This window comes from Pipistrellus kuhlii, unplaced genomic scaffold, assembly GCF_014108245.1.
Source record: "Pipistrellus kuhlii isolate mPipKuh1 unplaced genomic scaffold, mPipKuh1.p scaffold_m20_p_6, whole genome shotgun sequence".
Classification (NCBI taxonomy): Eukaryota; Metazoa; Chordata; class Mammalia; order Chiroptera; family Vespertilionidae; genus Pipistrellus; species Pipistrellus kuhlii.
In genome coordinates, this window is record NW_023425562.1 from 60,715,258 (window position 1) to 60,739,510 (window position 24,253).

Below are 24,253 nucleotides of genomic sequence, written 5' to 3' on the forward strand. Positions count from 1 at the left end.
TAGGAGGGGGACCAGCAATCTGCTTCAACAAGCCCCCCAGTGACTATAATGCATCCATAGGATGAGAAACACTATGCTGAAGCACTACACATGTTGAATGACATATAAGAAAAGCAGACTGGGCCTGCATTAACTGTCCAGGCCCTACAACCCCTCCCCTAACATATTTTAATAAACTAAAAAACAGGAAAATCGATTGGCTTCCTGAAAGTATTTCTAACAACATCAAGTAAAAAAAAAAAAAAAATCCCTCAAAATGATGTGCAACTCACACACACCATTCCTGTTTTAGCTACAAGATAGTTTTGGATTTAGTATTGCTACAACTGGATAGGAAACACTCTCCAAAAAGGTAAAGACAACTTTACATCATTTTGACTATGGAAACAATACAGATAGATCATAAAGCATTCAGTTATATTGCAACTCTAAAGGGAAAAAAAAAAAGTAAATCTACATTCAAGGAAGGAGCATGGCTCTGAGAGGGCCATAAAAGCATCTAGAAATTCACAAATTAAGACCATTAATCCTGTTTTCATGTTACTTGCATAATATTTACTTAAAAGGCCAAATATGGAGCTCCATTTGCTGGGAAGTTACCAGCTTTTTAGCAAGTCACCATCCAACCACGTACTCCAGTGTAACTAGAGTGAGTGTTCTTTGCCAATAGAAAAGTCGTTTCTAAATCAGTTGAGGAAATAAGAGGGGCTTATTACATACCTATTAATTTATTAATATTACTTCAAAAAAGCATGAAATGGTTACATGATATGACAGTAATATTCCTTCTTTCTATTTGGACAAAACATGAAGAGATAACTGTTTCTTTTTAGAAGATTAAACAATTCTATTTTATCAGATTTAAATATAATTTCAGAACAAGAGATCAATATTTGTGTCCATTATAGTATTTATGAAATTTCTAGCATTTAAAGAAAGAGAGACAAAAAATCGAGATCCTTAATAATCCTATATAATAAAACCCCAGCAACTGAATGGCAGAATGGCCAGAATGACCAGTTGACCAGTCACTATGATGAGCACTGACCACCAAGGGGCAGATGCTCAACGCAGAAGCTGCCCCCTAGTGATCAGTGTGCTCCCACAGTAGGAGCACCACTGGGCTGGTCAGGATGAGTGGCATTCCCACAGTGGGCCGATCCCCACAGGCCACACACCCCCACCAGTGCACAAATCCCATACATCAGGCCTCTAGTAAAACAATAAGACATAATATAATAATCTTATTCTAAGGCAGAGTTTTTCTCATTTGTTTCACTCAGTATTTCACAGTGGTTGAACAACCAGAGAGATGGTGAAAAATCAATCTCAAAATTACACTGACTACGAAGTCCACCTGCAATCCATCATATGACTGGTTTGGGGATAAATCTAAAAGTCATGTGACCAGGTCTCTGTGGTTAACTAGTGAAGCTGCACAGGACTCCACACTAAGAAAGGGGCCCCATGCCTGAGTTTAATGTTCTATGGCTGTTGGCTTGAAATTCTTAATAATTTCATCTTTGAGTTCATTTTTCATAAGGAAAAGCCAAAGAGATAATCTGGGGGCCTGGAGCCTAAAGTCACACATTGTCTCATCTTCCGCCTTCCCCCACCCCTTCCCCTGAATGAGTCCTTGGCTGCTCTCTTACCAGTGACAAGGCCACCCTCCACCCTGAGTCCTGGACCTGGACTGAGAAGAGTTGGGGCTGGTCACAGGATGATGTCCCAGGCACCTGTGAGGGTCTGCACTTGCCTTGTGCATATCCCCGTGTCCAAAGAAACGTGGCATTAAATGGCAAATAAGACACCATGACAGATGAAGAGAAAAACTATAGAAAAAAAGGCTTTTACTTACTTTTTGAACAAAGGACTGACATTTTCACTGGGCGTGATCCTCACAAATAATGTTGCTGGGTTTGCACACGATTGTGATTAAAAGAAGCAAGAGAATAAAGAAGAGGAACTAGACGGTGTGAGAAATAACGCAGCATGCATGGAGGAATAGGGAACCAATTAGCATTAAGAAAGTACAATGAGCGTCTGCTGAATCAAGTGATGAAGGCTTAGATCTGGAAATGTTGAGTTAGTATAGCGCTGGGGTGTTGATCTGTGAGTGCCTTGTGTGGGGTCTGGATAAAGTTGGTTGATCTATTTGGAAATGTCTTTTGTGTGGCGTGTATCCTTGAGCATGTGGAGGTATTATTGATTTGAGAAAATGCTAAGTAACTGATTTACTATCTGAAAAATTTTAAGTTCTGAAAGTTTAAGGTCTCTTGCCAAAAAGAGGTAGCTAACACCTTAATTTTAATGGAGAAAGGGGAGGACAAGCCATTCCCACCCAGAACAGGTAATCCAATTCCAACCAGCAGCTATCTTTAAACAATGTGTTCATTTACACTTGAATGGCTACACCTTTTGATAGCCTAAGGGCAAGTTTACATGTAAACAAGTTTGCTTTTCAATTCCCAGGGCAGAAAAAAACAAGGTTTAAAATTATTAGATTTTAAAATTTATTCTTAGAAGTGTAAAAGTTTATTAATTAAAAAAAAGCAAAAAACAACAACAAAAAAAGGAGATTGAAAAACCTGATGAACAATATTAATTGTTAATTGTAGTAGAGTCAGCTGTTAATTGTAGTAGAGTCAGCAATACAGGAGGGGAGTGGACTGACAGTTCTTCCGGAAAGGGGGAGTGGTGGATGCCAGGAGCGGACTGAACATAAACAGTGCACCTATGGATGAGGACAATGGGGGGTGGGGAGGGGGTGGAGGATGGGAAGGGGGTGGAGGGTGGGGTGGGAACCTGGTGGAGGGGGGAAGAAATGAGGAACCTTTGTAATAATATGAACAATAAAGACTGATTTAAAAAAAGAAAGAAAGAAAAGAAAAAAAAGAAAAAGAAAAAGAAAGTACAATGGTTAAATTCCATAGTGTTGCAAATGGACCAGATATACACTTTTCAAAATAATGCTTTATTTCTTCCTGGTTAGAAAGCAATGCATATCACAAAATATTCAGATATTCAGACACTGAAGATGGGAATGAAATCTACATTCAAAGAAGTAGCGCAGCTCAAGGTATTAAAATGTATCTAGGAAAATCACAAATTTCACCAATTCATCCCAAATCTATCAAGTGCTACCTCCTCGGTGGTGCGAATCCAAGTCTCCCAGGCATGTGGAACCTTTTGAACCTGAGCTTATAATTTAAGAACACTGTTTTATGGGTATCTGAACACAATGCAGGCTAATAAACAGTGTGATCATTATCTTTCCACCTCAGCATTAGCTCCCGTCAAGTTTACCAAAGAATATCTTTTGTTTTTCAGCACGTTAGCCTGCCAAGGGATGACGTTGTCTAAACACATTTTCAATGTTTTCTTTTTAACAGTTAATATATTTCCAGGATGCAAGTCCATTTCTTTCTAAAAGGTTCCTAGGACACCCATTGAAAAGTCAAAAGCAATGAACTAAAAGGGATTGCTATTTTGTTGGAGAAGAACGACACCCTTTGTATCGAAGTGAGGAATTACAGACTGTGGTCACTCTCTGCACAGTGTCTCTTTGTCAAGTAATACATGCTGGAAAAAAAATAATACAGATGGGAAAATATTGTGCACTGTCAGATCTTGGAAAGGGCCGAAGGATTTTTCCTCACCAATGTCTTGTCGATGGCTTTCACATTCTGGCACCCTGAAAAAAGAATGCATACATTTAATATGAAATGAATGCAATAATAATCAGGCAGGTAATCGTTTTCCCAAGGAATGTAAAACTTGACAAATGTAAGGTTTATGATTCAAGGTAGCCTTGCCAAATCTTATGTGGCATGAGACCATTTTTATTACCTAAACAGTCCTTAACACAAAATGACTGGCACATATTTTTATTAACACAAAGAGTATATTCTTTCTGCCACATTTAATAAAGAGCCAGTGGCTGAAAGCTCTCTTTTAGGATATGTCTGTAGCAAATTAAAATGCATAGTGAGGATTCACAGAATGGCATTCTTCTCGCTGAGGCTGTGTCCACACAGGCTCAGCACAGTAGTGAGGAGACCATTGATCTTGGGGAGTCTATCTATGGAGACAATCGGGGTGATATGGATCACAGAAAAGGAAGCCCTTGTTACCTTCAAAAGTTGGGGACTTGATAATTAACTCAAGGTCATTCTTTGCATGTACAGGTCCAGCTGAGTCAAATTCAAAACAGTTCCTAGTAATAATGCTGCTTATTTATTTATTCATTCATTCTGCAAATATTATTTATGCGCCAGGCACTGCTCTATACACTACGAATACTGCAGTGAAGACTATGGACAAAGATTGCTGCCTTGTGCTTCTTACATTCTAGAGAGGATACATAATGCATATGATTTAAAAAAATAAATCATAAGCTAGATGATCTATAGAAGGTGATAGGTGCTATGATAAAGTAACGAGCTAATAATAGGGAAAGAAAACTGGAAGCTGAGTGTGTGGGCAGAGAGCAAATTGCCATTTTAAATAGGGTGGTCAGAATGGGGCCCTTTGAGAAAGTACAGTGTATCATAATTGTGACTTGAAGGGGGTGAGGGAATCAGCCATGTACCGTATTTTTCGGACCATAAGACGCTCCGGACCATAAGACGCACCAGTTTTTAGAGAAGGGAAATGAAGAAAAAAAGATTCTGAAACAAATAGTGTCCTAAAATATTTTATGTGCATTAAAAACCCAACATCACAGTCATAAACACATGTAATCAACCCTGTAAAGTAAACAGCAGCATTTAGAACCATTTTAGAGCTGGGCAAGCACACAGAGACCACACAGAGCCGGGCAAGTAAAAAAACTTTTTTTTTTTAAAGTATATGTGTAGGCTATATTTGGACCATAAGACGCAGGGACTTTTCCCCCCCACTTCTGGGGGGAAAAAAGTGCGTCTTATGGTCCAAAAAATACGGTAAATATCTGGGGGAAGATCCCTAAGGCTGAAACATGTTTAGCATAGCCAAGGAACAGCCAGGAGATAAATGAACCCTGAGCAGAATAAGCAATGGTGACAGTAGCAGAAGGTGAGATCAGAGAGGTGGTAGAGGTCAAACCACATAGGGCCTTATACCTCATTGGCTTTTACTCTGAATAAACACAGAACAATTGAGCCTTCTGATGAGAAGAGTGACATGATCTGAAGTAATCTGACTGCCGTGATCAGAACGGGCTGGGAGGCAGATCTAGGCAAGGATAGACAGACCTGTAAGTCCCAAGGGAAGATAAATGTTGGGAAGGATGCACAGAGAGACTATCAGAATATCCATGGTGAAGAGAGATGATGGCTCTGGCTAGAGTGATGGCAGTGGAGGTGGTAGGTGAAGTCAGATTCTGATTATACAGTGGTGCCTCACACAACGAACTTAGTTTGTTATGCGAAAAGTTCGTTATGTGAAACGCGTTTTCCCATAACAATACATGTTAAAAAAAATAATTCGTTCTGTAGCATAAAATATGCTAAGATGACATAAAAAAAGATAAATCTTTTGTTATTATTTTTATTTAGATACATCTAAAAACATAATTTTTAAAAAAAAAAATTATATAAAAAAATATTGAGTTTAACTTAAAAGGACGACTGCTGTGATACGTGCGTGATTTAATTCGTAATGAAGAACGATTGCCGCGATACGTGCTTAAGTTAAGCGCAGTGACTAACGACTGCCTGCAGTGCCTGCGCGGAAGGATGCAATACATCGGCAGCGATCGTGGAAGCTCGGGCGAAGCAGTCGTGGAAGCTCGGGCAAAGCGGTCGTGGAAGCTCGGGCGACTTCGTTGTGTGAAACGAAGTTCGTTGTATGAATCATGAAAGGAAGTTCGTTGTGTGCAGCGTTCGCTGTGCGAGGCGTTCTTTATGCGAGGCACCACTGTATTTTGCAAATGGATCTTCTGCAGATGTAAGGGTGTGAGGAAAAATAAAAGTCAAGAGTGACTTGAGATTTTTCATCTGAGCACCTGAAACAAAGGTGATAATGTGAACTGAGACTGGAGAGTCTGCAGGTGAAGCAAGTTTCAGTAGGAAAAGTTAGCAGTTTAGTTTTGAAGAGGTGGAGTCTAAGATGCCACTTAGATATCCAAGTAGAGTTGTTGCCTAACCAGTTAGATTTATTGTTCATGTGCTATGAAGTGAGGAAAAGTATGAGTACTCTGAAAGTACTCATCCTTACCCAAATATCCCAATAAGACTTTCAAAGATAGAGGCTAAGTGAGTGTTACAGACTATGCACTCTGCATAGTTCCTCAGTTCAGAGGGTGCTCAGCACTAAGCTATAAATATAGAGCTAACTTAAATTTAATTACAGCCCAAAATAATTCCATCTCTTTACCCCTCAAACTCACTTCTCCCCACCAAGGAGCCTTGGCTTAATGACCACTGGAAGAAAAGAAAGTTGTATCCCAACCAGTGTGGCTCAGTAGTTGAGTGTTGACCTATGCACCAGGAGATCACTGTTTGATTCCCAGTCAGGGCACATGCCTGGGTTGCAGGCTTATTCCCCAATGTGGAATGTGCAGGAGGCAGCCAATCAATGATTTTTCTCTATTGATGTTTCTATATCTCTTTCCCTCTCCCTTTTTCTCTGAAATCAATAAAAAGATACTTATAAAAGAAAAAAGAAAGTTGTAAATTGCAAAGACAAATCTTACCACTCAGAGCCATTGCCAATCGGAATTCTTCCTTGAGTATCTCAAGGACATCTTGAACACCTTTCTCTCCCTAAACAAGGAAAAGATACAGATCTTTTGGGTAAGTCATCCTGGCTCTTTCATGTATTTATGTCACTGCTGAGTTATCCTGTTTTATGTATTTATTTATTTGTCTTCCAATTACCTGGGAAGCCAAACCCCAGATGATTGGTCTCCCCACAAACACAGCCTTTGCTCCCAGGGCCAGAGCTTTCAGAACATCAGTGCCTTTCCTGACACCCCCGTCCAGAAAGACCTCCACCTTCCCATCAACGGCCTCCACAATTTCGGGCAGAGCATCAATCTGTGGAAAGAAGAGGTAATTCATGTGATGACACTCTGCATGCTGCATTGTTACCCCACTCTAACCCCACAGCCCACTGACCATCTGACTAGGGCTCAGAGAAAAATAAGCTAAGTAGATTTGGAATCAACAGTAAATTCCCCCTGAAATAAAAGTGATGCAAATGCGAGTAACAAAAAACAACAAACAAACAAACAAAAATCACAACAAAAACAAACTACATTTGGAATTGGGTGGCTCCTTTTTCTTTCAGAGACCACAATATTTTTTTCTGTTCCTAATATTCAAATTCGAAGATCATTATTTTATTTTATTTTGTGTTGATTTTTATAAAGAGAAAAGAAGGGAGAGAGAGAGAAGTCAATTTTTTCTGTTCCACCTATTTATGCATGCATCAGTATATTCTTGTATGTGCCCTGACTGGGGATCAAACCTAAAACATTGGAATATTGGAATGATGCTCTAACCAAATGAGCTACTTGTTCAGGGCCAAAGATAATGATTTTTTAAAAATGTAAACCTAGCCGAGACTGGTTTGGCTCAATGGATAGAGCGTCGGCTTGGGGACTGAAGGGTCCTGGGTTCGATTCCGGTCAAGGGCGTGTACATTGGTTGTGGGCACATCCCCAGTAGGGGGTGTTCAGGAGGCAGCTGATCGATGATTCTCTCTCATAGATGTTTCTAGCTCTCCCTCTCTCTTCCTCTCTGTAAAAAATCAATAAAATATATTTTTTAAATGTAAACCTAATTTTATTTTATTAGTATTTTTAAATATGTTTTCTTGATTTCAGAGAGAAAGGGAAAGGGAGAGATAGAAATATCAATGATGAGAGAAAACCACTGATCAGCTGCCCCACCCCCACACACACCTCACACTGGGGCCTGAGCCCCATAACTCTGGCATGTGCCCTGACTAGGTACCAAACCATGACCTCCCAGTTCATAGGTCTCCATGAAAAAAATAAAAAATAAAAAATAAATAAAAAAAATAAAAAAATAAAAAAATAAAAATATATATATTAGAGGCTTGGTGCACGAATCCCTCAGCCTGGCCTGCACCCTCCAATCCGGGACCCCTTGGGGGATGTCAGAAACTAGCAGTCCAACATCCCCCATAGTATGTAGTAGTCTGCAAAGTGGCAGGTGGCCAGGAAGGAGCCTGGGTCAGGTGATCCTGGCCTTTGCACCTGCTGCCACCACTCGGCAGTGCTGCTGTGGAGGTGGGAGAGGCTGGTGCTGCTGCAACTGTGCTTCCCAGCCTTGAGCCTCGCATCTGACACCCAGAGGTCAGCAGAGCAGTACTCCCACTGTGGGAGCGCACTGACCACAAGGGACAGTCATGCATTGAGCATCTGACCCCTGGTAGTCAGTTCGCATCATAGCAACATGTCCTTTGGTTGTTCGGCTGTTCAGTTGCTTAGGTTTTTAAATATACTAGAGGCCCAGTGCAGTGGTTGAGAACCACTAACAGGGTCGCCTAAGACCATAGGAAAACATAGATATTTGCATTACGATTCATAACAGTATCAAAATCACAGTTATGAAGTAGCAATGAAAATAATTTTATGGTTGGGGGTCACTACAATATGAGGAACTGTATTAAAGGGTCATGGCATTAGAAAGGTTGAGAACCACTGAAGCAGAGGTGGAAAGTATCATTTCTGGGCATAGGCCTTAAACAACCTCGTGGGTCTCAGCTTTCTTTTGCACCTGTGCCATTTGCTGTGAGAGGAGAATCCCCTGGTCAATGCTTCCCCCTTAGGCCCCAGGATAAATATTCAGGAAGCAGAGCTAGCCCAGCCAAACCCATTGGACCTGAGACTGGGACCACAGCCACCTAACCAGTACCAAGTCCATATCAGCAGACCTCCAGTTCACACAGACTTTCATGGGAATAAATTACTGTTGATTTAAAACACTGGATTTGGAATCTTGTTTTATAGCTTCACGTGCCAATAGTGAATATGGTTGGCTAATCGCCAATAGAGTTCATAGCTAATAGCTGACACTGTCAGCTACTTTGATCTAAATCTTTGCACTTGGGAATGGAAACAATTCCCAAGGTAACCTGCAGGTCAAAATCTATAGAAATTATTCACATTCATAGCAACATATTTAAATCTTAAGTTAAATCCAATCCCCACTTAGAATGCATGCTGAAAAAGCTACCAGGCATTCAAGTGCAGTTTTTTCTCAAAATAATTGTGCTGAAATCACTCAGAAGTTTTTCCCACTTCGCCCCTAAAACTTTAGAGGCAAAACTTAAAAAGAGTTTTATGTAAAAGGCTGAAGACCAAGCCCAGCAACAGATTTGGAGGAAGTGAAGGCAACATTTGGCATGCAGCCCCTAAATGTTTGGCAAGTGCTGTGATTTTCCTCTCTTTCCTTTTGGCTTCTCTGCCTTGCCAAACATGCTTTGGATCCATTTACATATGCCCCTTTACCTATACATAGTCCTCCTTTTACAGTCAGGCAAGTTACATCAACATAGAAATGCTACAATTTCCAAGGGATGATGCAAGCTATAATTAAGCATATTTCCCCATTTGAAACCAGAACCAAAGAATAATATTAGCTAGCTAGGGTTCAATACACATTTTCAAAGTCTCACAACTCAAGTCTCTTTAGGTTATTTCCAATGTCCAGCCTGGCCTAAAAGGAAACTGTTATGGATAATTTAAATGTGAATCCTGGGTTATAAAAAGGAACCTAGGTTGGTGTTGCATGTGTCTGTGGACAAGACTGTACTATTCATTTGCTGAGCATTTCTATCCTTCTCCTCCTACCCCTTGTTTCCCCCTTTATTACAATTTTACTGAGTAAGTATTTCAGAGAATAATTCTGATTGGGGCGATTCAATAAATAAATACTGTAGACAAATCCACTAGTTTATGACTCTGTTGTGTTTCCTTCTTTTCAGCTTGCTGCGCATCTAAGAGACCATTCATTTCAGCCTTTCTTTCCTTAGTGGTTCTTTAGACAACTAGTTGGGGCCTTGACTCCAGTGGGTTTAATATACAGAAAAAAATGTGGCAAATCCCACCCAATATACTATTGCTCATGCACCCATCCATTCATCAACTTACCAAAAACTTTATTGAGGACCTGGTATATTCAAGACACTATGCCAGGTGGTTTAAAGAGTCCGAAAAGGAAATCTCAGAGATGCAAGAAGAATCCCACCTGGATCCAAAGAACAGAACCTCTTTGCTGTTCCCACTCAAGTCACTTTCTCCCAAGGACTTTCTCCTGGTCCTCCAGAACTCACAGGGAGCTCACACCTTTCTACCTTCCTGTTGTATTCATTACTATATCCCTAATTTCTGACATTTTAGGGTTGCAACCCTTTAAAGTTTTCAAACCAAAGGAATTGAGCATAAACAAAAGCAAGCAAAACCAGAGTTGAAAAAAGAAGACAGAGTCCAGGCCACTGCCCATCAATCCTTCTCTAACTCTCTGTCTTGCCCATCACACTTCACCAAGCATCCCTGGGGGGTTTCTATTAAGCCCGCTTAGAAAACCATTGGCCCACACAAGCAAGCCTTGGTTACCTGCAATTGCAAAAATGTCTTCATTTCCTTGAAATGTGACATTTCAGCTCCTCCTATTACATGGGAGAAATCTGACCAGAAGAGTCTATTTCCCTGCCCCTTGAGTTTGAACTTGCCATTGTGAACAACAGAATATGACAGAAGCAACAATATGTCTGTTCTAAGCCTAAATCCCAAGAGGTCTTGTGGGCTTGCACTTGCTCTCAGAAGTCGGCCACCTCATGAGAACTGGCTCAGCTAATGTGCTAGATGTGAGACAATTAAAAGCTGTTCCTGCCTGTCCAAGTAGACCCAGATGCATATGAGTGGGGCCAACCAACACCAGAATAGTCTCCCAGACAATCTCAGACTGAATTTCCAACTCACAAAATTGTGACGTAAGTAAATGGCTATTGAATTTTGGCCAGTAAGTTACACAGCAAAAGCTAACTAATACATCAAGTGTTTCTCAAAGGTAGAATTACATGGATCTCTTTTAAAAGGAAAAATAAAGCCAAAACCGGTTTGGCTCAGTGAATAAAGCATTGGTCTGCAGACTAAAAGGTCTCTGGTTTGATTCCGGTCAAGGGCATGTACATTGGTTGTGGGCACATCCCCAGTAGGGGACATGCAGGAAGCGGCTGGTAGATATTTCTCTCTCATCGATGTTTCTAGCTCTCTATCCCTATCCCTTCCTCTCTGTAAAAAATAAATAAAATATTTTTTTAATTAAATATTTTAGATCTCATAGAAAAAGAGCCCAAGGAATCAAGAAACACTTGACTTAACAACCCAAATACTTAATTTAAGAAAATCTTCTGCAGTTAAGAATTTTCACTATAAAAGAATGGCATATTCATAAGTTTAAATATGGGTCCAGTTAGCATCAAAACAAAAATGGGGGGGGGGGGGGGGGAATGCTGCTATGATTCAATGGCTTGAGAGAATCTATCTTTAAACCCCAATTTGTGGTGTTCAGTACTATAGATTTTGGAAATGGATTTGATTCTATCATATTGTTCTCTAATGACTTCAAGACCAGTCGTGGTCACATTACTACTTTTTGGGTAAGGACTGACATGAGCTTAATTTTTAATTCTGAGGAGTGGAAAATAACTGACCTTGCCTGGAGGGTAGAAAGTTGCTACTCCCTCCCCCTCCTGGAGCTGAAGGCCAAATCAACAGTCTGGATTAGTCAAGGCTGAAGATAGCAGAACAAACCAAGAAGGGAGATTAGGCCATCTGGCAGAGAAACTAACCAGCTTCAGCCCGGTGGACCTCCACCCCCCCTTGTTTGGAATGTGCTTGTTTGAAGAGTGCTTAAAAAGGAGACCGCTTTGTAACAGGGGCTGCTTCTGGCCCCGCCATTGCCGCGGCGGCAGCCCAGATTCGAATCTGCAATAAAATTTGTAATTTGTGTGAATGTAGCTTCAAGATGGCTGCTCGGATAGACACCTAACCGCAGCAGCACACAACAATTTCAATGGAATACAACTAAAATGTAGAGTGGACATCGCCCAGAGCTACAGGTAGTCGACTGACTGAAATTCTACAAGAAGGAAAGAGAAAACCAGAAGGAAAATCAGAGGAGCTGAAAAAAAGCCTAAGGTACGGAGACATGTTGCGAGCTCACACGCACTCACGTGCGCGCGGAGAGGTCGCAGCCGGAGAGGAGGAGAGGGCTGGGTGCTGCCTGGCGTTCCCTAGCAGGAAGGAAATAAAACCCCCAGCCTGGGCTAAACGCCCGAACCGGCAGCACTGACCCCCAGTTATGAGCCAGACCCTGGGGACCCAGGCTCTGGTGGGGGAGACGGGGCTGTGAGGCGGAATCCCAGGGGAGCAGCGAAAAGCAGGGCCCCCGGAGTTGTGCGCACATTGCACGCAGAGGACTGAATGTTGACTCTGATGCTGGATTACCCTAGCGTGAAGAAACAAAGCCTCCGGCGGCGCTGAGCCTCAGTCTGGACTGCTCTGAACCCCAGTCCTGGACCAGACCCTGGGGACCCAGGCTTGGGCAGGGGGAGACGGGGCTATGAGGCGGAATCCCGGGGGAGTGGCGAAAAGCAGAGCCGCCAGACTGCGCGCAGAGGACAGGCTGTTGACTCTGATCCTGGACTCCCCTAGCGGGAAGGAGAAAAAAAAAGCTCCAGACTGGAGGAATGCGACAGGGAGCAGGAGCCGCTGCCGGACACCAGCCAGCCGGGCGCCGGCAGGGAGCTGGGCGACAGGGCCCCCAGGGGGGGGGTGCCCCTGAGCCATCGACCTCTGAGTGCGGGCAACAGAGCCAAGGCCGGGGGCTGCTTCCTGGGTGGCGCCGACCCTGGCAACAGGCTGGAGCAACGCGGGAGCCCGCGGAGAACAAAGGGGTGCCACAAGCTAACCTGCTGAGTTCCCAGGACAAGGAGGAAGAAACCAAAGTTCTCAATGTGAAGAAATCAAGTGAGAGCAAAAGATAGTAAAATTACTTAAGAAAGAATACAAAGAAGATCTTGAAAATTCAAAGACTAAGTCAGAACTCAACTCACCAGCCAACATTGCAACATAAATGCATTAAAAAAAAAAAAAAAGGACAGAATGTTGGAAAAGCGGCAGCCAGGCCTAGAGTGCCCAGGCACAAAGCAATGGCAACCGGGCCCGGAGCAGCAACGGCCAGGCCCCAGAGCAGCAGCAGCCAGAACCAGAGCAACAACAGCCAGCACTGGAGCAGTCAGACCTGGGGCAGTGGCAGCCAGGCCTGAGGCAGAGGCAGCCAAGCCCAGGGGGGCCAATCCAGGAACACCCAGACCCGGAGTGGCCGGGCCCGGAGAAGCCAGGCCCAGAGCAGCTGGGTTGGGAGCAGCCAGGTCCAGAACAGCAGTGGCCAAGCCCGGAGCATCCAGGCTGGGAGCGGCCAGGCCCGGAGCAGCCGGGTCTGGTGCGGCCAGGCCCGGAGCAGCAGTTGCCAGGCTGGGAGCGGCCAGGCCCAGAGCAGCCGGGTCTGGTGCGGACAGGCCCGGAGCAGCGGCTGCCAGGCTGGGAGCAGCCAGGCCCGGAGCAGCGGCTGCCAGGCTGGGAGCGGCCAGGCCCGGAGCAGCCGGTTCTGGTGCGACCAGGCCTGGAACAGCAGCTGCCAGGCTGGGAGCGGCCAGGCCCAGAGCAGCCAGGTCTGGTGCAGCCAGGCCCGGAGCAGCAGCAGCCAGGTCCAGAGCAACTAGGTCGGGAGCGGCGGTGACCAGACCCGGAGCAGCTGGTTGTGGAATGAACCAGAGCAATAGAGGCCAGGCCCAGAGCAGCCAGGCCCGGAACAGCTTGCTCCTCGCCTGCCCCTGCCCCACGGCTGCCTCTCAGACATGCCTGGAAACTTTTGTGGGAACTTGAGGGTCTGCTGAATCAAGTGATGAAGGCTTAGATCTGGATGTGTTGAGTTAGTATAGCGCTGGGGTGTTGATCTGTGGGGCCTGGTTGAGGCTGGTTGACCTATTTGGAAATGTCTTTTGTGTGAAATATATCATTGGGCATGTGGTGGTATTATTGATATGAGAAAATGCTAAGTAACTGATTTACTATCTGAAAAGGGATTTACTATCGGGGAAAGGGAGGGAGGAAGAGACTGAACATAAACTGCACCTATGGATGAGGACAATGGGGGATGGGGAGGGGGTAGAGGGTGGGGTGGGAACCTGGTGGAGGGGGGAAGAAATGAGGAACCTTTGTAACAATATGAACAATAAAGATTGATTTAAAAAAATGTTTTTGTAATAAAATGTGGTAAAAGCTGGTAGTATTTTCCAACTAAGCAGTAAAAGGAATTATGCAATATGAAATGAAAAAAAAAATTGTAATTTGACTCCGCAATTGGCTAGTTGGAGTCATTTCCCGGGTAGGGGTCTCTGCCTCTTGGGTGGTCTCGTCTCCATTCAACAAATTCCTTTTGGATATCGAAAAGGTCTGGCAGGGGTTCTCAATAGTGAGGTATTAAGCTGAATGATGTAAGATTCTTAGTGATAAGAATTTCCCATCCAAGGAACTTGGTGATTTATAGAAATGTAGAAATCATATAGTCTAGCTGCTTTATTTTCTCAACCAACACAACACATTGAAGAAGCTCAAGCTGAAATGTTTAAACAACTTGCTCACCCAGGTCACACCCTGAAAAAAGGTAAGACAAGGACTTACCCTTGACTCTAGACTCCTATTTTGGTGCTCCCCCCATGACATCACTCTGCCTCTGTGGCTCTGACTTATGATGTCACATAATCTGCAGGACAGCCAGTCCTTCTGTGTATCTACTGAAAGGTTTTACACCACAGCCTCCTCTAAGCCTTTTGCCACTTACCTCAAAACCCACATACTGAGGGAAAAACATCTTCCTGTAAAACAAACCCTTTCTCAGATTTCTCTCACCATCATGGGCCTTCAATTCTCTCTATGAGGCAAAACTCAAACAAGCACTCCTCTCTTATGCACAGCATGCAAAGGGAGGGTCATTGTTTTTCTTAGAAGTCTCTGAGACCACAGCTCAAAAAGCCCTTTTAGATAAGTTTCCATATCCCCTCAGCCAGAGGGAAATAAACCACACCATTTAGATATTTTTTCCTTAAAATCTAGTTAGATTTGATTTCAGTAGATTTAGATTTTATTTTTAGAAAACAAACTTAATTTGGCCCGCACACTAAGTCAGTGTCTTCATGCATAAGAGAGGCATAAATGTGCAAGAAAGCCAGGAGCTGTTACCAACTTTTCCTCCCTGCCCAGAGGAGACTCTCCACCCCTATTTACCTGCAGGCAACATTTAAAATCACCTCAAAATATGGGCCCCTATAAGTAAGGCCGAATGGGAAAGAACTGAAAACAAAGTGGAGGGTGTGGTGGGGTGGGGGTGAGGAGAGATTAACCAAATAATTTATATGTATATATGCATAACCTATGGACACAGATAATAGTGAGGTGCAGGCCTGGGGTTGAGAGAGGAGGGTGGGGGGTCAATGAAGAACAAAAAGGGAATATCTGTAATACTTTCAACAATAAAAATAAATTTAAATAAATAAATAATAACATAAAGTGATGAAAAAAATAGAACCAGAGCCATGGATACTTGGAACAGACTGACAGCTGTTAGAAGAGGTGGGGGGGGGGGGGGGGGGGTGGAGGAGACTAGATAAAAGGTGAAGAGATTAGCCAAAGAACATATATACATAATCCAAGGACACAGACACTGATGAGGTGATGGCCTGAGGGAAGAGGTGGGGGGCTGGGTGGAGTTGGCTAAAGAGCAGTGGAGAATGGGAACATCTGTAACATGTCAACAATAAAAATAAGTTAAAAGAAAAGAAAGTCTTGACAGTGTGATCCTACTGTGTGCAAACACTTGTTTCATTCCTATCACTAATGCTTGAGGGAAAACTGTGAGTATAGATAGGTGTACCCAATATTCTCTTCTAGTCATTTAGTCTGCTCTAAGACCTATACAACTATCTATGGATTTAATGAAACCAAACCTGCTAGTTCAATAAAACAATAGCCCACTATCACTTGACTAAATTACTTGTTCTATTCTACTACCATTTGTTTGAATCAATTCAACTGGTCACCCCAAGGAAAGGCATTCATTATAACAACTATGATTGAATGGTTCTGACAATAGGGGGAAAATACATATGGTGGTCCCGTTTAGAGATGGTGGTCTGAAATGTCCATCCACATGACCTGGTAAACATTTTTTTTTTTAGTTTTGTTACATAATATTAGCTTACTTTGCCTATAATAAATAAGGTTTTAGGATAAAAGGTAAAGAGATTAGTGAAAGAAGTATAAAGTCACAAAAGAAATAATGTAATGGTGTTTAAACTTTAACAGATGAGAAAAACTAAGATTTAGAATAGAAATTGATGCCCTCTTCCCTTTCACATTTTGGGCCCTTCTCTCTTCCCTTTGCCACCTAACTGATCTTCCTGCCTCCTGTCATGCCAAAATCCAATTTCTAAGATTCATTGCTGCTAAACCAAGGCAATTCTATTGTATATCCAATGACTCATTATATTGAAGAAACTCCTCCTCCCTTACCTGTCCACATCAACCAGACACCGCAAACAAAATAGATTACTTGAAATTCCCTAAACATAGCCCATTCCACATTTAGGCTCACACTTCTAAAAACAGAGGTCCCCATGCAGACAGAGCAGAGGTGCAAGGCAACAGCAAAACTATTGCCTCATCTAAAAGAATTGTGGTCTATTTTCCACAAGTGGACAACATGGAAGAGAACTACTTTTAAATACCACATCCACTCCAGCTCCTCACCCCATTCTGGATATGGATCCATGAAATTAACTCCAGGATAGGTGTCTGTCTTCATGACTTTTTATCTATTTTGGGCCCCTACTTCTTGATCTCAAAATCTGCCCCAGTGCCTTTGTTCATCTTGGGGTTAACTGCTCTCTTTTATAGTTTTAACTCAGTATCACACGTTTCCAGTCAGTTTGGTTCACTTTTATATCTAGACTAGAGGCCCAGTGCACAAAATTCATGCACAGAGGGGACTGTCCCTCAGCCCAGTCTGCACCTTCTTCAATATGGGACCCCTTGAATATCCCCCTTATAATTCAGGACCTCTGGCTCCTAACCGCCTCTACCTGCCTGCCTGATCACCGCCTAACTTCCCTCCTCTGCCAGCCAGATCGCCCCCTAACTTCCCTCCCCTGTCAGTCTAATGGCCCCTAACTACCTCTGCCTTGACCCCCACAACCATGGCTTTGTCAGGAAAGAATTCGGACATCTAGAAGATGTCCAATTGATCTGATCTAATTAGCATATTACCCTTTTATTAGTATAGCTTTTAGTCTCCAATTTGCCTAGCACAGAGTATACAGTGTATAAAAATAGATGCACATTGGAATCTCCTGGGTAGCTTTAAATATTACTTGTGCCTCTGCTCCCCACCCCTAGAGATTCTATTGATTGATCTGGGTTGCAGCCTACCTCACCAGAGCCATAGGATTTCATTTCCCTTCACAACCACCTACCATCTCTCTACAGCTTTCAAACCCTATATCCACAGGAAATTGCAGTCTTTCCCTACTTCTGACTTCATGTCATAATTGTATCAATGATCTCAAACGCCACCAAAGCCTTTGCAAATACTGCAACTGTCTGTTAGCTCCTCTTTGTGGACTTTTATGTTATGATAATTTCTTTCACACTTCCATTTATGTTATACCTATTGATATACCTATGAATACAAGAGTAATCCCTGCACACAAATGATTTGTAATTTAACTTTTTTTTTTTTTTTTAGTTTTCAAATAAGCATATTGGACTAATTATCTAATTTAGATAATTATGTGCCATTAACTAAAAATCTGAGATCTCATATATTCACATATATTTTACCTTGACTGTTCAAAAGCATACACAGTGAGGAGGCAGAGATGATCAAAATTTTGATGGAAATGAGAAATGCAAAAAATCAATCTCAGCATTTGTTACAACTCACAGTGGCTGGCACCCCATCGAGTTGTCGAGCCCCATGATTTGACACCAAGATGCCATCCAAACCATGTTTAACTGCCTCCCTGGCATCATCTCCTAGAAAAAGCAAGACAATCATCATAAGACTACTTGACAGAAGGCTTGGGTTTAGAGGTCAAAGCATCAAAATCAAAGGGAACCTGACCTCACACATATATATCTTGCTAGGAACCTATAGCACAGACATAGCAAGGGTTAGATCTAGAATAGCAGATCTATCTTGGTCAAAAAAAGTTAGCAGTCATAACAATTTAATTATAAAATAAAATTATCAGCCCTAGCTGGCTTGGCTCAGTGGCTAGAGAGTCAGACTGTGGACTGAAAGGTCCCAGGTTTGATTCCCAGTCAAGGGCATGTGCCTGGATTGCGGGCTTGATCCCCAGTGAGGGACGTGCAGGAGGCAGCCAATCAATAATCCTCTCTCATCATTGATGTTTCTATCTTTCTCTTCCTTTCCCTTCCTTTTTGAAATCAATAAAAAAATTATTTTAAAAAATAAAATAAAATTATCAGTAGACTGTAAATTGACATGTATCTAAATGTACAATATTTATCATCATAAGGAAGTACTAAGTATATTTTAGCAGTTAACAGAATTACTCCTCTACAATTTGTAAGGGGGGGGTGGGTGGTGGTTAAGGATGTTCTTTTGGACAACCTTCTGGATGAAGCTGGGGCTGCAAGGGAAGCCGGTGCTGGCAGCTGGGGATAGGAAGGCCTACTCTTTCATGAATTTTGTGCATCGGATCGGCCTTTAGTAATAACAAGGAGGGATTCTGTTGTCTCCTGCTCTGGTAGGTCTGGAAAAAGCAAATTACCCTGACATTACAAAGATATGTTATCATAGATGCAAAAAGTCAATAGACAGGCTCTAGCCAGTTTGGGTCAGTGGATAGAGCCTTGACCTGCAGACCGAAGGGTCCCAGGTTTGATTCTGGTCAAGGGCACATGCACATACCTAGGTTGCAAGTTCCTCCCCAACCCAGACCCTGGTTCAGGAACATGCAGGAGGCAACCAACCGATGTGTTTCTCTCACACTGATATTTCTCTGTTTTCTTTCTCCCACTCTAAAAATCAATGGGAAAATATCCTCGGTGAGAATTTAAAAAATAAAAGACAATAGACAGGCTCAATTAAGGAAAGATGGACCTTTTGTAAAGGAAGATACTGGCCTAGAACATGACTATCTGCCATGACTTGTTTTTAGTTAGGAAGTTTAATTTCAGCCCATCCTATGTGGTTACTTTAGTTCTCTGAATTTGTAAGGCCCATCATGGAGGCCTCCTCTGAGCTTGTAAAGTTTAGCATGTGGCTCCTTTTATTCCACACATTACCCTTTGGGTAATAAATTAATCCAAAAGATGCATTGATGACCAACCATTGATTTGAATAGTGTGGTCCACTGTGCTAGGAAGGCTCATTTTGTAGGAAGTCAGCATTTGTCTTGCCAAACAATGGACAACTAGAAATCAGGCAAGACCATAACCTTGGATGGAAGTCAAGTCCAAATTTTTCTCAAAAGTGAAAAGCAGATAAATGTCAGGTCTTATGAGCCTTCATTAAGAAAAACACTCTGGAAAAAATCAATAAAATATACTTTAAAAAAAAAAGAAAGAAAACACTCTGGATCACTTCTAATCAATAAGCTATCATGATCCAAGTTTTGCTGTTTGTCTCACTTCTCTGTATTTTGCATCTAGTGTAACATTTACTTATAGTTTGAGGGCATACCACTTACCTCTTCAGTTTCACAATCTGACCAACTATATTTTATATTTTAAACTATTATTCTCAGCATGTTCAAATAACAAACCATTTGCTAATGCTAGTTCTCAAGTTTATAAAAAATAGTTGGTTCAAGATTGTAATGAAAATCATAATTTGGGAATTTAAGCAGATGGATATATAAAATTGTACATATTTATTAATTCACAATGGAGATCTAGGGAAGAGCCAATTAAGAATAATAAGAATCACAGGAGAATGTGGATTTCTGATTGTTTTCAAATATTATGCTTAAACACCATTTGCAAACTGTTTCACAGAATACTAGATTTTAAATGTTCTCATATTTTAAAGTGGTGCTGGTATTATTTTTCTTCTAAAGTTATAGTTATGTGAAAATTTAAAACCCATGTTTTTTGGACTGAACGTTTGCATAACCCCCAAAAGTCTTGGGTTGCAGCCCTAACTTCCAAAGTGATAGTCTTTAGGGAATATTTAAGGTTAGACAAAGTCATAAAGGTCGGGCTCTCTTGATGGTATTAGTACCCTTATAAGAAGATACCAGAGAGCTTGCTCCCCAACCCTTCCATGTCCTCACAAAGAAGAAGTCATGTGAGCACACAGTGAGAAAGGGGCCTCTACAACCCAAGGAGAGAGCCTGCATCAGAGAATAAGCATGGTGGAACCCTAACCTCAGAAGTCCAGCCTCCTAAATGGTAAAAAAATAAATTTCTGTTGTTCAAGCCACCCAGTCTATAGTATTTTGTTATGGCAGTCAAGCTGACTAAGACATCATGTCATCATGTCCTTGTTGCTCTTGTCAAATCCACCTTTAATGCTATGACAAACCTTAAAAGGCAATGAAATAGTATGAAAGGTGCTCTGATATATAAATGTCAGTGTTTAGTGACTACTTTCTATGTTATCTATTCACCTGTAAGCCCAATTTATTATGCATTTATTATATACTAATAAATGATTGATATTCTACATTTTTTATATTAAATATGAAACCTAATGTTTCTATGAGACTGTTTTGGCTGTTTTAATCCAAGATTCATTACCTTGTAAGATATTACTGACAATTTTTGAGTCACCCATAAGGAAAAGGCTCTAGCTTTAAAATTGAAAGATGATGGTTTTCCCAACCCTAATGACTAATTCATTTTTTACACTTTAATGTTGCTTTATATTTGGACCAAATGTGTTTTATTACAGGTCTTTCTTTTCCTAGATTTCTCATTGCCTTCCTTTTTTTTTCCTCCATTTATCATGAGACTTAAAAAAATATTTATTGTTGAAAGTATTACAGATGTCCCCCTTTCCCACCTATTGACTCCCTTCACACTTCACACTCCCCTTCTCCAAGACCTTCACCAAACTATTGTCTCTATCCACGGGTTATGCATATATGTATATAATTTCTTTGGTTAATCTCTCCCTGCCCTTGACCCATCTTCCCTCTAAGATTCATCAGATTTTAGAGTATCCTCAAGGCCTTCAAACGTTTAACTTACTCTAATCTACTTAAAGCTCCTTATTTTCCCTCTGCAGACATCCCTCCTCCCCACCTGACCTTCCTGCTCTATTCTGCTCTGATTACTCTACCTACTGCCACCCTCATCCTATATATTGATCCTACTCTCTCTGAGTTGCAACTCTTGTAGTCGAGTTTATGCATTCATTTGGCTTATGGTCCCCCTTGTTACAGTGCATTCCCTCGTAACTTTCTAAAGAAAGGAAGCTAAATGTACAGGTCTCTTAAATAACTTCTCTTGTGTCTAAATAATTGGATTAGATCCTGCCAAGATCGGTTTGGCTCAGTTGGACCAGCTGTGCTGGGGGAGGTTGGCTTTGAAAGCTCACTGACCACCAGGGGGGCAGCTCCTGCATTGAGTGTCTGCCCCCTGGTGGTCAGTGTACATCATAGCTACCAGCTGGTTGTCCAGTCACTTAGGCTTTTATAAATATAGATATTTAGAATTGTGGTTTACTCTAGTGATCTGGTTTTGTGTATGAGTCTCAAGCATCAAATCAAAAGTAAAAAATAAAAAGTCAAAATATATGAACTATAATATTTTATGAACCCCATCATTGAGGATGTATGCAGTCCTCCAATTTATAACCAGATGTCTGCCACTATGTAGTTGCAATGTGTGTTTTGAGAAATTGAATATTATCAATAAACAGATCCTCTACAATATAAAAAAGCAATTAACTGCTTAGGCTTAGTTGTCAAACCACATGGATTTGAATTCCATATCTGCTTGTTATGTAAGTGGCAAGTTACTTCACTTCTTTGCACATCCATGTTCTGACCCATAAAATGGGGATAATAATCCACATAAGATTGGTTTGTGGATTAAATTAATTGAATGAGTATATAGAGTAACATCAGATAAATACTAACTTTATTATCATCATCCTCAGGTATGAGAAGTATAAATTAAAAAGACAAATAGATAGAGGAATATTTATTTGCTGGTTGCTTTGGCAAACCTGAGTTTTACTTATAGCAACAAAATTTTTATTTTAGTAAGGATTAAAATTACAAATAGCCTTTCATTTGGAGAAAGTGCTATTTAAGTAACAGTTTGTTATCTTCTATCATTTCAAGTAATTGCTCATGTTTTTCTAGGCAGTGCTGGGAATGTAGGAAATGGCTTCTGGGAAAATAGGATCATGAATGCCAAGAAAGAAAGAAAGAAAGAAGAGAGAGAGAGAGAGAGAGAGAGAGAGAGAGAGAGAGAGAGAGAGAGAGAGAGAGAGAGAGAGAGAGAGAAAGGAGGAGGAGGAAAGGAACGAGAGGAAAAAGGAAGAAAGAAAGAAGAAAGAAAGAATAAAAGAAAAAAGAAAGAAAGAAAGAAAGAAAGAAAAAGAGGTGCAGGGGGGTGAGGGGGGGGAGGGAGGAAAGGAAGGGAAGCTTATGGGAGGGAGCCGCGGGAAGGTTGAGCGAGGAAGTGCAGGCGAGGAGTAGTGGCCGGTTCTTTATCGTGCCGGTTCATTTCACGTTCAGTGTCGGTCTACGCGGCCTTGCATTTGTCCTGCAATACGTTCGTCTTTGCCTGCTACTTCTTTCCTTCCGCACTCCCTATTCCGCTCTTCCACGCTCTCATCTCCACGTTCTCCTACCGCCCCTCGTGTCGCTATCTTTCTCTCGGCCTTTGTTCTTCCTATTTGCTCCCTTCATTTCTTCCCTTCTTTCTTCCCTTCCTTGTTTCATTGACATCTTTTGTTAGCAACTTAAACACTGTCCACAGTTTTACATTTTATATTAACCTAGAGAGGAAACAATGTTGCCTTAGTGAGAGGGTCAAAATGTTCTGATTCAGGAAAATGTTCCTGAGTCTTTGATGTTTCCATTAATCCTTAGAGCTTACTGCTATGGCATTCCATATTTGTTCATGTGTCGGTCATTACCTTAATTGATTGTGAATACAGTGGTCAACAGGGAATAGCAGTTTGCTATCTTACTGGTGCATTACTTCTATATGTAATCTAAAATACCAAAGGGAAATGTAAATGCTCAAGATTTACCCTCAAGCCCTTGGAGCTTTTGGCGCAGGCCTCTCTGTGCTACCTTACAGGAGCTTAGTGAGTAAATTCTAGACACAAGGCAGCGTCTGAAACACAATCAGGAACATGTGAGTGAATGTCTTTAAAAAAAAATTGTATATAGAAAAAAAGCTAGTTAGAGCACAGTTTCTGCAAAACAAAAAGCCATTTTGGAAGTGTGACAACCTTGTTTTTAAAAGATTTTTAATAAAATAAAATAAAAACCTCTAAAACACTATGTTTTTGCTCATAAAGGCATTTGCTCATTAGCATGAGTTCTGGCGAAGACCAAGGCCTGTCTCAAATGCATGTTTGGAGTTTGTGTTGAACTTTTCCAAGGGCAGAGTTTAACCACAGCAAGAGATTCAATCTTATTCTCCAATTTGCTTTCCTTAAAAATGCAATTCTTAAGATGGTGGTAAGGAGAATGTGTTATTGATATCTTTCCAGTTGCCCATGATTTTATGTGCCTGCAAACATAATCTGTGTCTTTCTGGTAGAAGGTCAATCCCTGGGACTTCTGGATGAAAATCTGTGGAAGAATGAACCCTGGATTTCCCAGAACCTGCACTGCCGCCCCTGGGACCCCTCCCCCACACCACACTGAGCATATGCAGTTGTTGTCATAGAAATCATAATTATTTGTTAACTAAATGAAATAAGTAGTTACAGAGAAACCAGACAATGTAAACCATACATGTATGAATAGGTTATTTCCTTTCAAATGCCAAAGGTCTCAACTCTCTTGCTTTTGAGCTCTCTCTAAAGCAAGAAACTCATAGAATTTTCATTGATTACTCATATAGTTTTCACTAAGGATTTCATTAAATCAACATTTGAGCTATCTACTATGTGCAAAACATTACAAAAATATGTGGAAGCAAATTACACAATCCATCTGGATGAGAATCAAAGAG

At 41.5% G+C, this 24,253-nt stretch overlaps 1 protein-coding gene across 2 annotated transcripts in view; it reads right to left on the minus strand.

The window, feature by feature from the left end:
- Positions 1 to 2,957: 2,957 nt before the first annotated feature.
- HAO1 (hydroxyacid oxidase 1) overlaps positions 2,958 to 24,253 on the minus strand; it is a 57,143-nt gene continuing 35,847 nt past the window's right edge. Inside the window, exons 5-8 of one of the 2 annotated variants that reach the window (XM_036418133.2) lie at positions 18,021 to 18,112; positions 6,861 to 7,019; positions 6,677 to 6,746; positions 2,958 to 3,694 (exon numbers count right to left, since the gene is read on the minus strand). In XM_036418133.2, coding sequence (XP_036274026.1) covers positions 3,624 to 3,694; positions 6,677 to 6,746; positions 6,861 to 7,019; positions 18,021 to 18,112 — 392 coding nt within the window. In that variant the 3' untranslated portion in view covers positions 2,958 to 3,623. The remainder of the gene's footprint in view (positions 3,695 to 6,676; positions 6,747 to 6,860; positions 7,020 to 18,020; positions 18,113 to 24,253) is intronic. The other variant, XM_045574536.1, reaches the window with a different exon arrangement.